The sequence below is a fragment of the Seriola aureovittata genome, chromosome 23 (assembly GCF_021018895.1).
Source record: "Seriola aureovittata isolate HTS-2021-v1 ecotype China chromosome 23, ASM2101889v1, whole genome shotgun sequence".
Classification (NCBI taxonomy): Eukaryota; Metazoa; Chordata; class Actinopteri; order Carangiformes; family Carangidae; genus Seriola; species Seriola aureovittata.
In genome coordinates this window covers 8083893-8099997 of record NC_079386.1, presented here as the reverse complement: position 1 = coordinate 8099997, position 16105 = coordinate 8083893, and the positions used below count along the sequence as shown (strand labels likewise).

General features: G+C 40.6%; 1 protein-coding gene across 5 annotated transcripts in view; it reads right to left on the bottom strand.

Annotated features, from left to right (window-relative positions):
- Positions 1-15192, bottom strand: part of ppargc1a (peroxisome proliferator-activated receptor gamma, coactivator 1 alpha) — a 256224-nt gene extending 241032 nt beyond the window's left edge. For 2 of the 5 annotated variants that reach the window (XM_056368550.1, XM_056368555.1), the window contains exon 1: positions 14782-15182. In XM_056368550.1, coding sequence (XP_056224525.1) covers positions 14782-14862 — 81 coding nt within the window. In that variant the 5' untranslated portion in view covers positions 14863-15182. Of the gene's footprint in view, positions 1-14781 lie in introns of all 5 variants that reach the window. The other 3 variants (XM_056368559.1, XM_056368551.1, XM_056368554.1) reach the window with 3 other exon arrangements.
- Positions 15193-16105: the final 913 nt, after the last annotated feature.

Genomic DNA, 16105 nt, shown 5'->3' with positions numbered 1-16105 from the left:
CAGAGGCTTACTGGTGGCAGACTGTTTTCATGTCTTAAATGAATGATAAAGTGCTCAAATGCTATTTGGTAAATAAAATGGTTTCAACAGTTAAAGAAGTGTGGCGATAGAGCAATACTCTTATATAAAGCTTGTGACAAACTGCACTGACGCATGCTCCATTAGATAATCTTTGACTCAATTTGTTTCTATATTTATGTTTCTAGTCATTTCAGTCAGCGGAATGGAAGGAAAATGTTCCTTTGAATTTGATTTTCACAGCAGAAAAATGAGGGGATGCTAATCTCAAATCTTAAAGACCATATTAAAAGCAATGCCAAGACATTTACTCAGCAGTGTAATTCATTATATGCTATTAAAGTTGGATTCTTTTATTATTTCCGCATTAATGTGATCACTGCACCCAGGCAAGTGAGTCACAGTGGTTGATCGTAGGCGTTTGTACACAAATAGAATAGAATATTTTGGGGTGTGTGTGTGTGTGTGTGTGTGTTGGGGTAAAGAGTGAGATGGGGGATCATTATGAATTCTGACAGGCTGAGCTTGATTTCCTGCATCAATTATTCAAGTGTACAGCCTGCTTCGCTTTCATATTGCCCGCTAAACGTCCCACATCACCACAGAGTCGACATGGAAGAAGACTGAGTGTCTGCTCAGCAGGAAGTGATGATGTACCATTCCTGGGCACTTTTTAAAGTGGTATGATTTGACAAACAGTTGGTCAGAACTTTACATCACATTACATATATTTTTGAATATACTGGTTTGTTTAAATCTGTTTACAGGCTAAAGAGTGTTATTTCCACTCCAAAATGTAACATATTGGGAATTGTTACTGACAAGTTTTGGTCTACAGCCATGCTAGCACCTACAGCAGCTCACTATGACAATAACATTGCTAACATGCTGATGTTTTACTGGTACAATGTTTACCATGTTTACTGCCTTAATTTAGTGCATTAGCATGCTCACATTTGCTCATTAGCACTGCACACAGACTACAGCTGAGGCTGACAATGCCATTATATGTGCAAGTATTTAGCCATAAACCAAACCAATTTCATCCTGCGGGGAACATGAATGCAACAAATTTCATGGGAATCCATCAAAAGGTCGATGAGATTCATCATCTGGGAACGACGACTGTGGAAATTTGTGGAAACCCCCTGCAGTAGATCTTGATATTTCACTAGAAAAGTGAAAACTTGACCTGCTAGTAGCGTTAGATGAAAAGTCAAGGCATCACCATAGTCATTCAAATTCATCCTCTGGGCACCCTGGATATCTGGAGCAAATTTCCTGGCAATCCATCCCATAGTTATTGACATATTTCAGTATGGATGAAAACATGGAACAAACAAGTGACTGACAGTGCCATCCACAGAGCCACAGCACTAGCACTGCTAAGAAAATGAAAAATGACATGTAACAAATATAAACAAGTTGATACAAGTTTCCCCAAAATGATGATTGCAAGGAAACAAATTGCATAACTGATATCTCCATACTTCAAAGGCTGAGTGTGTGCACTATTGAGGGGTGTAAATGTTCATTTTTGGTTGTAAATATAATTTGTTTTTGTTCTAGAGATATGATCCATGAAGGACTGAGAGTAAAACAATCATAATGCCAGAGTCATTTGTCACAGGCACTCGACAGCATCAATCCTGTGTCACTCCATTTAATCACATTTAGTCAATCACTTCTGCAATCACTTTTAATCTTGTTTTTTGTCACCCACTCTGTTTTGCAGTCTGATTCTGGCCATCAATAGTAAACAGTCGTATCATTTATTGTCTGGTTTACATCAAACACGGAGGTTGATGTTCTTTTCAGGGGGGTTTTACTCTTCTCCGGGAGCTGGACGGCTCCTGGTTAAGGAATCAATTTGACTGGACAGCCTTACAAATTGCATAAAGAGGCAAAGTTGTCCTTGGAGTGCGCCACAATTGATTGATGGCTCAACACACTTGCACCGTAAATCCTCCCGACAGAACGGAGACAAATCAGTCGCCTGCTTCTGCCCCCCCCTCCCTCCACTCTATTTACCTACCTCCCCATCTTCCTTCGCTCTCCCTCTTCTCACACAAAATGCCAGATGATTCACATTTATCCAAAAACAAAGTCAAATTTCTTCCAACCTTTATGTTTTGACACAAATTGTGCAAACGTGCACAGTCAACACACAAATATACTTATCAGACACTTTATATGGAAATTTGCAGTGAGAATTGAGTGACAGCGAGTTTATGTTGTGACTAAAAAAGCCATCCTCAGTGTAGAATAGATGAGGCTGAATCCAACAGACTCCATTTCCCCCTTTTACAAAAAAAGTCAGCTCTGTTGCCATCCTGCACGATATCATCATCTTGTGATGTGAAAAACAAGGCAGTGGCAAGCACACAGTTTAAAACCCAAAGTTAACAGCACTTGGGAGATAAAACAGCTCCTCTTGGGGGTTGTGCTGTGCTAAGAAAATGGCAGTCTTCCCTGGGGAGGCCACACCACTGTTTGTTTCTGGAGAAAAACACTACAGGCATCTTTTTAAAGCACCCCCACTAATCAGAAGTGATCCGTTCACATGTGCTATCCACTTTCCCTCGGGAAGGACTGGAGAAAAAAAAAAAAAAAAAAAAGGCAGGCTATTCTCACACACACACACACACACACACACACAGAGATTGAGTACTAAACTTGCTCAAAACAGCACAGTCTACATTAAATGTATTTGTGCCTGTGTGTGCTGCAGTGAAAATAATAACAAAATGCTTGTGCAGAAGTCCACGCAGGTTGAATGCAAAAAACAGCCAGAAGTAGAAAAGGAAACCAAACAACTTCAAAATAATCCTGCAGCACTGCTCAAGAAAAAACAAAACAAAAAAAAAAAAACAACATTTAACCGTTTCTATGCACACAAGAGGCCAGAGTGGGCAAACACTCTCCCTGCCTCATGAACACATGACAAGTGGATGATACTATCACGCCTGGAGCTTGTGTGAGCAAGTGGGTGGCTGAGTGTGTGACTATATTGTAGTTTTTTGGTGTTCTTTTATTAGAGTGTGTTCATGTTGGTGCGTAGGTGCAAGCAGGTAAAACGCAAAATAAGCCATCTGTTCAGGATTAAATTCAATGCTACAATTCCCCCTACCACTGTTACTAAACAGAGGGAAGGATTTGGAGAGAGTCAAAGTCTAAACTAGACACACAAGGGGGGGGAATATTAGATCCCCTCTGTTGTGTGCATGTTAGTGTCCTCCTGATTTTCATACCGTAACGGATAGGTATAAATAATTAAGCAGCCTGTTGCCCTGAATAACCAGAGAGCAAAAAGAGAGGGGGGAGGACAGAGGAAAATTAACAGCAATCATCCCGCTTGCGGCATTTTAAAGTACCACAGCATCGTCATAATTAGGTCCTCTCTCTAGGAATCACCAGGAATTTCTTCTACTAGGACAAAAGCCTTCTCCTCTGTCCCTCTCTCTCATAATTAAAGCACAGCCTCCACTGCTGCTTACATGACGATGCAGTATGCACCATATTCTCTGTCACTTTAATGAGAGTGATAAATGCTATGCTAGCTTTGGCTATTTATAAATTTTATGGCACAAATTGTGGCATAAAGGGCACAAATCGGATGAATGACAGACGAAGGACAGCTGCGGCATCGTCCCCCCATTAAACGCTGCAAATGGCCAACTGTGGCCCGAGCAGTTAATTAGCCAGAGAGGACCTAATCAGAGTTTTGGAGCTGTGGTCCTCCCCAGGTAACGCACTAATAGGAGAAGCTTGTGGAGCCACAGATGGAGTAAAGAGTGTGGAAACAGGGTAACGGTTGGCTTTGGGCTTCTCATAAGAAAGGCACAATAACCTGCTTTGACCTGTGTGTAATAAAGAGACTGTGAATTTGGCTGAACTTGAGATATTCTAATATATTTTTAAATCATGACGTTGTTCAATGCAAGGCAGTGGTTCCCAATCTGGAGTTCAGGACCCCCAGTAGGACAAAAGGTAGATCAAGGGGTCCCAAGATAATTGAAGGTGCCCTGTGAGGTTTTTTTTTCTGTGTATACGCTCAATGTTGAATGTATTTCCTTTCTCATGAAAGATTTCCAACGCCAATGTTTTAAATATTTTAAACCTGTACAATGTTGACATTCCTTGTCTTTGCTGGGAGATTGCTAGAAGAATTTAAACCGTGAAATGAAAAATGTTAGGCAGAGTTTAGTTTGCTAGTTTGGAAATTATTCATTGAGACACACCATTTATTTTCAGGTGATCTTTGTATGTTTTTTGATTTGATCAAACTTTTATATGCACCATTCTGAACAAAAGCAGCAGTAAAACCTACTCAACAATGTGTAACTGCTCACAAGTTATAGACATAATATAACCTGGGTCGGGAGTAGGCATTGCTAGATGAGAACCAGTGGTGCAAGGCCCTGGTATGCGACCGGAGAGATGGAAAGTATGATGGGAGTCAACACACATCAAGCACAGTGTAGCAGTTGCAGCTGGAAGTCAACAGAGGACAGAAGCAAGCACATGTCCCCTGTTAGTATGAGAGAGCGGTGAGGGAGCTCACACTGAGGCAAACATTCACTGAGATAAGACAAACAAATGCCTTAAGCACCCTGAAGTTAACCAGAAAAGCTTCTGTATGCATATCAAACAGGTCTCCAAAAATAAAATCCAGCCAGCTCCTCTTATGTAATCTACCAAACAATCAGACGGCACATGTCACAGAGGAGAAAGCATCAGAGGAGGAGGGGAAGACAGGGAGGAAGAGAGGAAAAGGCAAAAATAAATGAAAGTCAGGCTGTCCTGACTGATGATGTGATGCTGTAAACAGGGAAGCTTTTTTCTAACAATTAAAGAGCGGGGGCTTATTGATTTCCAATGGTGCTCTCAAGTGACTTGCTGGCTGTCACAATGAGGCCCGGGGTAAGGTGACCATGTCTCTGCTCAACGTGATAAACCTTGCATGTCATCAGGTAGGGAGGACAAGGTGTCCCCCTTCCTCACTCCACCCTCTCTGCCTCACAGACTGCCGCTACAGCATTTATCCATGGTGGGATGTGGAATTATGGGCCGCTTCATTTAGTAATGAAGTCACCGAGGAGTTGGCGAGTGCAGCTGGCACATACCAACAGAGGAGCAACAGAGTCAGAGGTAAGAGCTTTTGAGTACAAACGCTTCAAGTTCAGTTGCTCATAAACTTATGAATTTTCTTCAGATGACACCTCGGCCAGCAAGGCAATCATGTTACTCAATGTGCGGCTTTAAAGGCATCATAGGAAGTGGTGGCAACTGATCTGAGAGATCAACTCCAGTCTTACTCCGGCAATAAACAACCATAAATCTGAAGACGAGCTGTCACTCGAGTACATCCGTCATGAGCCAACCTGCAGCACCTAACACATGCAAGCACAGAGACACAGACACACACACACGCACACACGCACACACACAGTGAGGAAAATAGAGAAAAGGCCCATGCAGATTGATTGGCTCTTTTAAATGAGTGGCAGTGGGGTTATGTTGATCGATTCCACGGATAATTGACTGATTCTAGTGTTGTTAGAAAGGGAGTAACGACTACTTGTCAGCGATGTGATGTGACATAGCCCGCAGGCATCTTAAGTTATACACATGACTTGAAGAGGGAGAAAGGAAGTTGATAACATGCAAAGGAAATTATCCTTCGTTTTCCTACCCTTAGCTCTCTCCCGAAAGCATTGGACAGTGTTAAAAGGGTTCAGCAGATTGTGGCGAGAGGTCATTACAATGTACTTGGTGTAAACATGTGAAGCGACAAACATCAACAATTGCCAGAATCCACTACACTTAAACAATCCCTGTATTTTAGTATTGAGCTGTGGCTGAAATTCAAACCGAATATGAATATATATTATATAAATCCTTTTTTATCGTCACTTAAGAACAAGTTAAAGTTAAAAGTTGTTGTAATCCTGGTTGAGAATTCAGCCAAATGGATAGGCTTCATCTAATATTCCTACACCTCCGCCAGCAAGTCGCCATTCTCTCAAGTCTAGACCAATCAATGAATTAACTTGTTACTGAGACATTAAAGGCAAAGCCATGGAGGAGTAGCTCTCCATATTTGAAAACCACCCTGCTTCATGACACAGCCATTCACAGCTGTTCAGATGTGCCTGTTGGCACCAGTAAGAACCTGATAATACTATTCAGAAAAAGGTAAAGCAGAGGAGCGCTTGTTTGCAGTGCTGATGAAATGATCATTAACATATACAAATTTACGAAAGATACAAGACAGACAGAAAAAGATTGAGAAAATGCAAAATCACTTATGAGTGAAGGACCCCTCCTCTGCAGTAAGATTCAGCCAGCTTTATTATGCCAAGAGGTGGCCACTGAGTGGAGGAAAGGACACTGATGCATAGAATGCAAAGCGACTTTTAATTATTCTTGGGAAAAGAGCACAAGCCCTTGGCTTGTTTACCACTTTAATGGAAACAGCTTATGATTGCTTTGTAATTATCTCCTTGATAATGTAAAATTTACCCCCCACCCCCTTTCCGTCCACTCCTATCCGCAGAACACCACGCAAAAGTGATCGTGCATTCATCATTTAGCCCAAATGTTTTAACTTTTATTGGGGGGAGGTGGAGGGAGGGCTAATAGATTATGGGTAATGAAGCAGCTCCAGCAGGAACACAAATAGGACTTGTTGTGAAAGACATAGGCTACGGCACGCCTGTGCTACGATAATCAGCCTCTCTTTTGTCTCATGATAAGTTAAGAGCCTAACCTTCACCCAAAGAGCACATCATTTCCCCTCTGTGAGACTTAATGAGACATTAGCCATACTAACAAATGGTGGACGAGAAAGTGAAAGTGACTTTCCAGGTAAAGGCCGTTTGCCTGACCATAATCAGTCCCCAAGTGCAGCTAAAAGATGGAAACAACTCTGAGTCTGCGTCTCAACAGCTTGCAGTGGCTTTTATGACGGGCCTCCCAGGGCCCATCGAATGGCATGTAACGTCTTCATATCCCTCAAATAGAACAGGTAATCTGCTTTTGTTGTCGGCTAGTCTGCTGTGATACAGACAATGCAGTTTGTCCATTTTAGCTTGTAATTCTGCTTCAGGTGTAGCGTAGAACTCAAAACAAACAATTCCCTGTGAGCCCGGCCACATATGTGAAAGCTTATGACATAGTTATTATCTTAAGGGTTGTTTATACTAACAATTCAAAGTGTCAAACTATAAGCTAACCATCAAAAAGCAGCATAGAGCACTGCTATCGTTTACCATGAAGCACAGATTCTAGATCATATTAACATGCATCTGGCTTTACTAAAACACTGAACAGTACAGTAGAGTACTATGCTCCATGCAGCACAGAGTGTTTTGGAGATATGGGACTAGAGACACGGTGGTGGACGGATGAAGAAAGGAAGTGACGAGCCGGTGTGCAAGGGGGCCCTGTTCCCCCGCCGGGCCTCCCAGCTCAATTAGCTCAGCTCATCCCAGCTTTCTGCTGATGGGGAAAATCAGCAACACCATACTGTACTATACAGTCCAGGGAGTCTGGCCTGTTAGTAAGTGAATGAGAGAGTGTGCACATTATGGGTCTGTTCATGTCTCACATGCAAATTTTGCATTTGTGTATGTGTGGGCTGTCTCGTCTATGTGAGACCAGAGCCCCACGGTGCTCTCTATATCAAACACTTCAACCAATTAGGCTACACTCAAAAAAAAAAAAAAAAAAAAAAAAAAGAAATCCCTAAAGCCACTTACAGTAATGTCATAAACAGTCATGCAAAACTTAAGTTATAAGAGAAGTTTGTCTGGATTCACTTATTGAGATAAAAAAAGATGAACTGGAGAGAGACCAAGACCAAAAAGTCTGAGTTATGGATTATGAAACTCCCGCTAGACTAGAAAGGTTATAACACTTTTCTGCCAACAACTCTAGGCTAAGCAAGAAACTTCTTCATGTCTAAATTTTGAACTCACTCAGCATTAAAAATTCAGGAAAAAGTCACAACAACAGAATTTCTTCTATTTTTTTTTTTTTTTTTTTTTTTTTTTTTTTTTTTTTTTTTTTACTTTTTCTTTAGTCCTAGCAAGCGAACTCTGAATCATCCTGAGAACATTTTAGCACAGTCCAAACAGTGACGGTACAGTAGGTGGTCTGCTTGTGAGATGAAGTGCATAAATCATTGAGATGGACCCTGCACGTGCTTTCAGGATGAAAAAAAAAAAAAAAAAAAAAAAAAGAGGCCAAGGTCTGGAGAAGGCTATATGACAACGTTTGGAGGAAGGCACTGAGACCTTTTCAGAGACCTGATGCACATGTGTGTCTCAAAGGCAAAGTGAGATGGAAAAGAGCACTCAGTGTTGGAGTGACTGAAATTGCTTGGCCAGCACAACTCAAGGCCAAAATCTATTTAATCATGGAATAAGGACATTTCCGAGAGAAAAAAAAAAGGCAGTGTAATATTCCCCCGCCTCAGATGGTGACCCACAGACACTTTATGACACAATACATTTACCTGACAACACAGACTCATCTCATCTACTGCTGTAACTATTCCCAGAAATTAATACAACTCTCACACATGCTCAGCCTGCCTTCAAAATCTAGCCAGGAATGCTGCAGTGCGCCAAGTAACAAGCTAAACAAACAAAGTAAATACACTGATAATGCCAGTGATAACATCCAAGGCAAAAGGAAATGATGAAGGTCAGTAATTGGGAGAAGGTGGGGTGTGGGGTGGGGGGGGGGGGGGGGGGCATGGTGTGGTTTGTTTTTCTCCTGGCAGGGGTCCATCTGGGCGCGTGCAGCAGGCTCCGGGGCGGTGTAGGAGCACGTCTGTGCAGAGGTTAAGAAAAGCAATTAATCGGCAGCGGAGATAATCAAAGGAACCTCCCCCTCCAGAAATCTTGGTGGGGGAGGAGGAGGAGAGAGAGAGAAAGCGAGAGGAGAGAGAAACAGAGATACAGACAGAGAGGGAGATGGGAAAATACTTGTTTACAGGCACTGCTGGAGCGATCAAAAGCACAGGGGTTCAGCTCTGCCACCGGGGCCCTCCGTTTCAGGTGGGATTGATAACACTTCAGATGTACAATTCAATGTTTGTGAGAGTACTTTTACCTCCTGGTGAGAAGGCAAGGATTTTTCACAGTCTAAGCTGCATTTTCTTTCATCTCAGATTTTGCAAGGTATCAACAGATTGTTAATGGTGAGGAAGACATTTTCCCACACATAATCAAAGAATGTAGTCTGGAGTGCATGCACTCCTCCCGCTAAGACGCTGATTCAGACAGCACAGTGCAAGAAGGCTTTAAAAAAAAAAAAAAAAAAAAAAAAAACAAGATTAATATCTCTTGAAACTAATATTGTGATTACATTAATTTATCTGCGAGACAAGCACCCCCACCCCCGATAGATACACAGTAAAGGCTGAAAAAGGAGCTGAGCGATGTCCCATCAAAGTGCATCAACACCATTTTCCCCCTACTAACCGATATAAAGCATGTATTTGGATGTGGGGTAGTAAAAAGGCTAGATTTGACTAATGACAAATTTTACAGTTCCATGAGGAATCAAAGCTTGTTGCTCCCTCTGGTGGTTCAAACGTCCCTTTGGAATTGAAATAAAGTGTGCTTACGGTAGATTCATGTGTAAGATGTGGCCACAAAACCCGCTTTCGTCTATCTCCTCTCCTTTATGCACAGACTGCACTGCTAAAGCTTTAAAAAAAAAAAATGACTGTGGAAGTAGAGAGCAGCATCAGACAGTATATAAGTAAGAACCAAGAGCCATGTTTCAATGATGTTGCCGTTTTAATTATTTAAAAAGTACAGTATGTCTGCTTAATCAATACGGCTTTAAAGTACCCTGTTGTCCCTCCCACTAAGTAACATCATATTCATATCAAAAGCACTGTATTTGAAAACTAAAGATTCATCTTCTATATAAATCTTACTTCCTTTTTTATTTAATGTCTTTGTGCATATATCAGACATGGTCCTGTGTATCAGTTAAACCAATTAAAACAAGTGCCAAAATGTAGCTACTGTATATGATCAATTTAGAGTATTAACTAAGAGTACGCATTTCTTTTTGTTATTTATTGTATTTTCTGTACACAGGTCTCGCTTGTAAGTGAGATCCCAATCTCAATGTGACTTCCTGATTAAATAAAATATATCTAAAAAAATAAAAATAATTTTTTTTTTTTTTTTTTTTTTTTTTTTAAAGTACACATCTTGAAGCAAAAACTCTGGCACACAGTTAGTAGGTCAGTGGTGAGTAAGTGGCGACACTTTCACAAAGTCTTGATTAGATAATTACCCATCCATATCTTAACATCTTATATCATAACAGAACAACACGCTTCTCATTAAACCACTGACAGGCCCTGCTCCAGTGTGTTGCCATCAATAGCATAGTGTTCAGAAGGCACGCACTTGTTGATTTAAAAAAGAGGATGTGCCAACATGGAAATTGGATCTATTCCTTTGGGGATAGGTGAAGGAGGTGGTACTGTACATGGAGCAGGTCATGGACTGAAACCATGACAAACAGTGAGTTTGTGGAACTTTAAATGGTACCAAGGCTGTTTTAAAAAATGTTTTTCCTTATATTTTCTTGCTTTTAACCCTTTTAACCCTATTTGCAATGACCACTTTGCCTCTTACTGTCACTGTCAGTGTCGCCTTGCATTTCTGGAACCACGGTTCTCCACTTAAGTAACAAAGAACAATTTTGAGGTACTTGTACTTGATTATTTCTATTGTATGCCATTTTATACTTCTACTCCACTGTATTTATTTAACAACAACTGGTTACTAGTTACTTTTCAGATTCAGACTAAACACAAAACTTATCTCTAAACTATAATGCACTGTTATAGCCATAGTTAAATTAGCTGTTGGTATATAAAATAATTAAAAACAGCTCCACCATAACCAGCTACAACAATAAGGTACCGCTTACATGCTCATTCATCCACAATAATTATCCAATAACATCATACTCTGAATGGGACCATTCTGCATGAGTGAGTACTCTATACTTTTAATACAGGACTTTTACTTTATTTTATAATAGTATTGTATTGCTACTTTTACTTAAATAAAAGGTCTGAACACTTCTTCCACCACTTCTGGTCAAAGTCATTGCTGATACATGAGCTAAACCCAACTGCAATCTATCACTGGTCAATTGGGTCAACTCAACAAATGACATGATAAGTAATGAGTATATAGTCAATGGTAGACAACATTGGACACACCATGGAGTCCCCACAAGCCACTGGGTAACCAACCCGATCCAAACAGGCACATTGACCAACCAGCAGATGTCGCTAGTAAAACAACAGCAGCATGATCCCTCACTGGCTTCCCATTTACCAATTACTTACAAATGCTATATTTTGTCTTACCAATGGTCCAAAACCCAAAGATATTCAGTTTACAGAGATATATGAAACAGAGAAAAGAAACAGATCCTCTTTTTGGAGGAGCTGGAAGCAGAGATTGATCTGTCTTAAGAATGACAATCAACTATGAAAAAAGTTGCCAGTTAATTTTCTGTCAATTGACTTTTCAGCTCGAGATGAGAACTTCTACCCATGCCCCCTGAAGCAAGACAAAACTTCCAAAGCATCTGTGAACCTACTATCACAGAAAATATAACATTTTCTTGCCAATCAACATGGGGCACTTCTTTCTAAACTCAAAACAACATTAAGAACTCAAAAAACAAAAGTCACAAACTCCCAAAAAAACCTAGCATATTTAAAATGTTTAATCCCTTTCTTGCTGTTCAGATCGCCTTCTCCAAACTGTTCAGGCTACTGACTCATTACACAGAAAAAAGGAGTGACTCGCATGGATTAAATACTGTATATAAGAGTGCACACAAAGCAGCTTTCATTTAACCAAGCCACTGAGTGAGTAGTAATGTAACTTGAGCCTTGCTGTGATGAAACATGCTGTAGGCAGAAGCAGACACAAAAAAAAAAAAAAAAAAAACGCATTAGTCCTTACTGCTTCTGAGAGCACGCTGTGTTACCTGCAGCTTTTTTGAAACGTCTTGAATGATAGGCTTCACCCTTTTGAGGTGGACTGCCAAGTGCTGGCACGCTTTTTGTCGAGACAAACTGAATACATTGCTTTTGAAGAGCAGCGAGGGTCGGACAGGGATTGGAGCCTAGAATTCTGAAAAGACATGCACAAAATGTGTGATGAAACTTTCAGCACCATGGACAGCAGCCCTCAAGAAGCCTGACAAGGAGGGTGCACAGAGTGGAAAAAGAAATGGAGTAAAGTGACAGGCAATGAGTTCATTTCATAATTAAGCAAAAACATAATCTTCCCCACCCTGTGCATTTTAGCTATCCCCATCCCAGTAAGAAGAAGGCGCTCACACCAAAACACACACACGCACATATACACACACTCCTGCGGCAAACCCAGCTTTTCCACAGTTTTTCCCCGTCTCTGTGTCTTAGGCTGAATAATGCAGGGCCTTTACCCAGAGCTCAAGCATGAGTGGATAATCTGGCCACAAGGACAGGCTGTGTCAACATTTCCCTTTACTTCCTTATTTATTTATTTATTTACCCACCCGCCGTAGGACTTGGGGAGGGTGAGGGAGAATATGTCCATGGCTAACAACATGCTGGCCAAGCAGATGACCTGCTTTCAGAGGGTTCACTTTGTGAGGGGAAGAGTGCGGACTGTACCAAACTGAATTTAGGAGATTACATGCAAGCTTTTTTAGGGAGACCCGAAGTTTTTTTGAACGAGCCATATAACACAGAAATGTTGGGCCACCTGCAACTTACTTAATTTTTATTATCGATTAATCCAACAACAACATCATTTTGTCAATTAATTATCAAACAAATGCTTATAATAAATTCCCAGAACCTAAAATATTATTTTCAAACTTCTTTTGTATTAGTTTAAGAAAGTTGCACTAAGACTACGTTTCACTGTTCGCAAGTATAATGACAATAAAGTTGAAGTGAATGTAACACAAATTCCTTGTTTTGACTGACCAACCCAGCCCCAAAATATTCAATTCACAGTGATATAACCAAGAAGCAGCAGACCTCACATTTCAGAAGCTGGAACAAGCCAGTCTTTGACACTTGATAACTAAACTTTAACAGATGGATTCATTATCAAAATAAAATGTTGATTAATTTTCTGTTGATCAGCTTATCAGCTGATTAATGGACCAATTGTTTCAGAACTGCAGAGTAAGTACAAAAAAAAGCCATAATCTTGACGTTCACTATGAAAAGTTTTGTTTAAATCCTGAATCAAAGCTACGTTTTAATGGTCACTTTAACGAACAAAGAAGTAAAGTTGTGAACTTTTATTTTTAAGCCTTCTGTGTTGAAGTTGAACCCAAAGGGTTGGATGCAGCTAAAATCTACATTGCTAAGTCAATTCTTCATTGTGGATTTAAGTGTCTTAATTTTGTAAACGTGTGGCTCCCAAGTGATGTGCCACAATCCATTTTACAGCAGAAACTGCTGAGGCTTAATTGTCGCAAACTTAAAATGCCATTCACAATGACTTTGCAATTCTGAATCATGTTTGGGGTGGCTTTTGTTTCCTGTGCCTAAATAACTGTTACAATATGACTCTTAGCACTGCCAATTGCAAGCGCTGGCTTAAAGAGCCTAATCCTCTTTAATTTGTGATTACTTGTAATTCAAAATGGTAGCCCACTTAACCACAGGAGATTTATTGTTTAGATGTCCTCCTCCACTGTATTGCAACCTGGATACTGATAACAGAAATAAATATCCTGTATATATATCCTGAGCTCTCATGGTGGCATTCAAGTAAATTACCATAAAAATCACTGTACAAATATTTTGGCATCAATCATTGAGCATAAATTGCTAAATAGCTGGGAGCCCTCTTTGCATTCATAGGGGATGATTTCATTGGCATTCTTGTGGCAGATGACTTTAGCCTCACACATTCCTCACACAAATTAGAATGTGAGAATTAAGAGGGATTTCATACTGCACGATAAGTGTATTTTAAAGGCAGAACTGATTAAGCTTGAGGGAAGAGGGAGGAATTAGGTAATTATCTCCAAAACAGACACCACTGCTGCTCTGCTGTGAGAACAGGCCCCAACACTCCAGGATCAAAGTGCTCCACATCAAGTCTATTCTCAGCAACAAACTCAGTCCAATCCACGTGTGCATTACCTGATATTAACACCTAACTGGCAACCCATGCGTCTCAGGACACAGAGATATGAGTCTTATGATCTCTACGTGAAAAGCATCACTCAGTCCACATAATAATGAAGATGACGCATGTTTAGTTACTTCAAAAGGAATGCTAAGCGAATGTCTGCCTCTAATTTATTGATAGAATTCCTGGCATACGATTTATTTTGTCTACTAGGTTAATTCATTATTGATTTCAAGGGCAGGATGTTTGAGCCCTTACACGGAGCGGTGGAAGTTCGGTAGGCAACCTTTCAGAAAAGTAGCCACACGCCATTTTATAATGTAATGTCAAACAGCAAAAGTTTGGTACAAACCTGCTCGTAAAATACGTAACAGGGAAGCTTTTCAGGACCCTCCTCCTGAACGAAAATTGAGTTTGTGAAGTTGCCACCTGCTCTCACCTCATGTGCTGACTCACTCAAAACAAGCCTTACAACTTATTATGCTAATTCTTTTTAGCATGTGCATCACAGACAGCACATAGTGACGCCGTCATGTTGGATAGAGTGGTATCCTACCTGCTCGTAGCAATTCTCCCAGGTGAGGTTCAGGAGGCAGGAGGAGAACAGCTCATCATCGGTCCGAGTATAGCCGTCCATGGTGTGTGCCAGCCGTGTCGGGTGGAGGAGTCTGCGGAGTTGTTACGTTGCAAACGGAGATTCTGTCTTTTCTTAATCAAGTCTTCCCTCGACGAGTGTCTCTTCTTTTTGTGTGTGTGTGCCTCTCTCTGTGTCCCGCTTTTCTTCTCCTTCTTCTCCGTCCGGTGCCGTGGAAGCTATCAAACGAACGGCGGCAGTGTGCTGGCTGCTGCTTCCCCGGTCACGTGGGCGCCTTCTCCCCAAAAACAGAGTGGGATGCTTTCAAGGGCGGTGGTTCCCAAGGAGGGGTGCGCGGACCACCCAGGGTAAATAAGTGCCCCCAAGGTGATGAAGAATACTTTAATTAGACAGTGTTTCACTCACTAGCTGAATGACAGGATGTTAAAAGTACTATTGGTGTTATTGTCTCTCCTAGCACCCAACACCTGTAGTTCTGCTCCTCCTGAACATGTTAAGCTAATGTTTTTTTTCTGTTAATTAAATTCACCTGGCGCTCTAGCTGCAATTAGCTCATGGCTTCATAGCTAATTCTCTGAATATCCCTTTCCTTTAACACTTGATAGGTTACTCTCACATTGAGATCTCAGACACTTGTCATCATTTTGACTTCCAATGACATGCTACAGAATTGTAATTTAAGCATCTATCAAATGTGCAGCACTGCATAGAGTGGCTTCTAGCAAAAAGTTGCATTGTGGGAACTTTTAGGACATGTCAGAGGTTTGGAGGTGAGTTACATTCAAATTTGTCTGATTACATTAGATTTAATTATATAGCTGGGAAAGTTTCCAGCTTTACTTCAACATGAAGCAGTCATGACTTTGTTGGACAGCCTTTTGACTTGGAATGACTTCCTCGCCAAACACAAAGATTAAAGATTATGTTATCATAAAGTGTGAGGCAAACCTCAGTTTATTAGATTCAGACATTAATTTTTCAGCCAAAGATGGACAACAACATGCAAAACATTAAGCTCATAAATTACAAATGATTTTATTTGGGTCACACATCGAAAACACAAACGCACACTCAATCAATTTGCTTTTAAATGATTTAAAGTTTAGTTGAAAGTAACTTTTAAGAGGTGCTTTCATTTCAAAAGTCACATGGCTTGTAAGATTTGTAAGTTTAGCACTTGACTTGAGACTTGACTCAGGACTTGACACTTATTTGTAATTTTCAAAACAATTTGTCCTACCTCTGCTGCCTATACTTTACACTTAGGATTTACACACTTGAATAA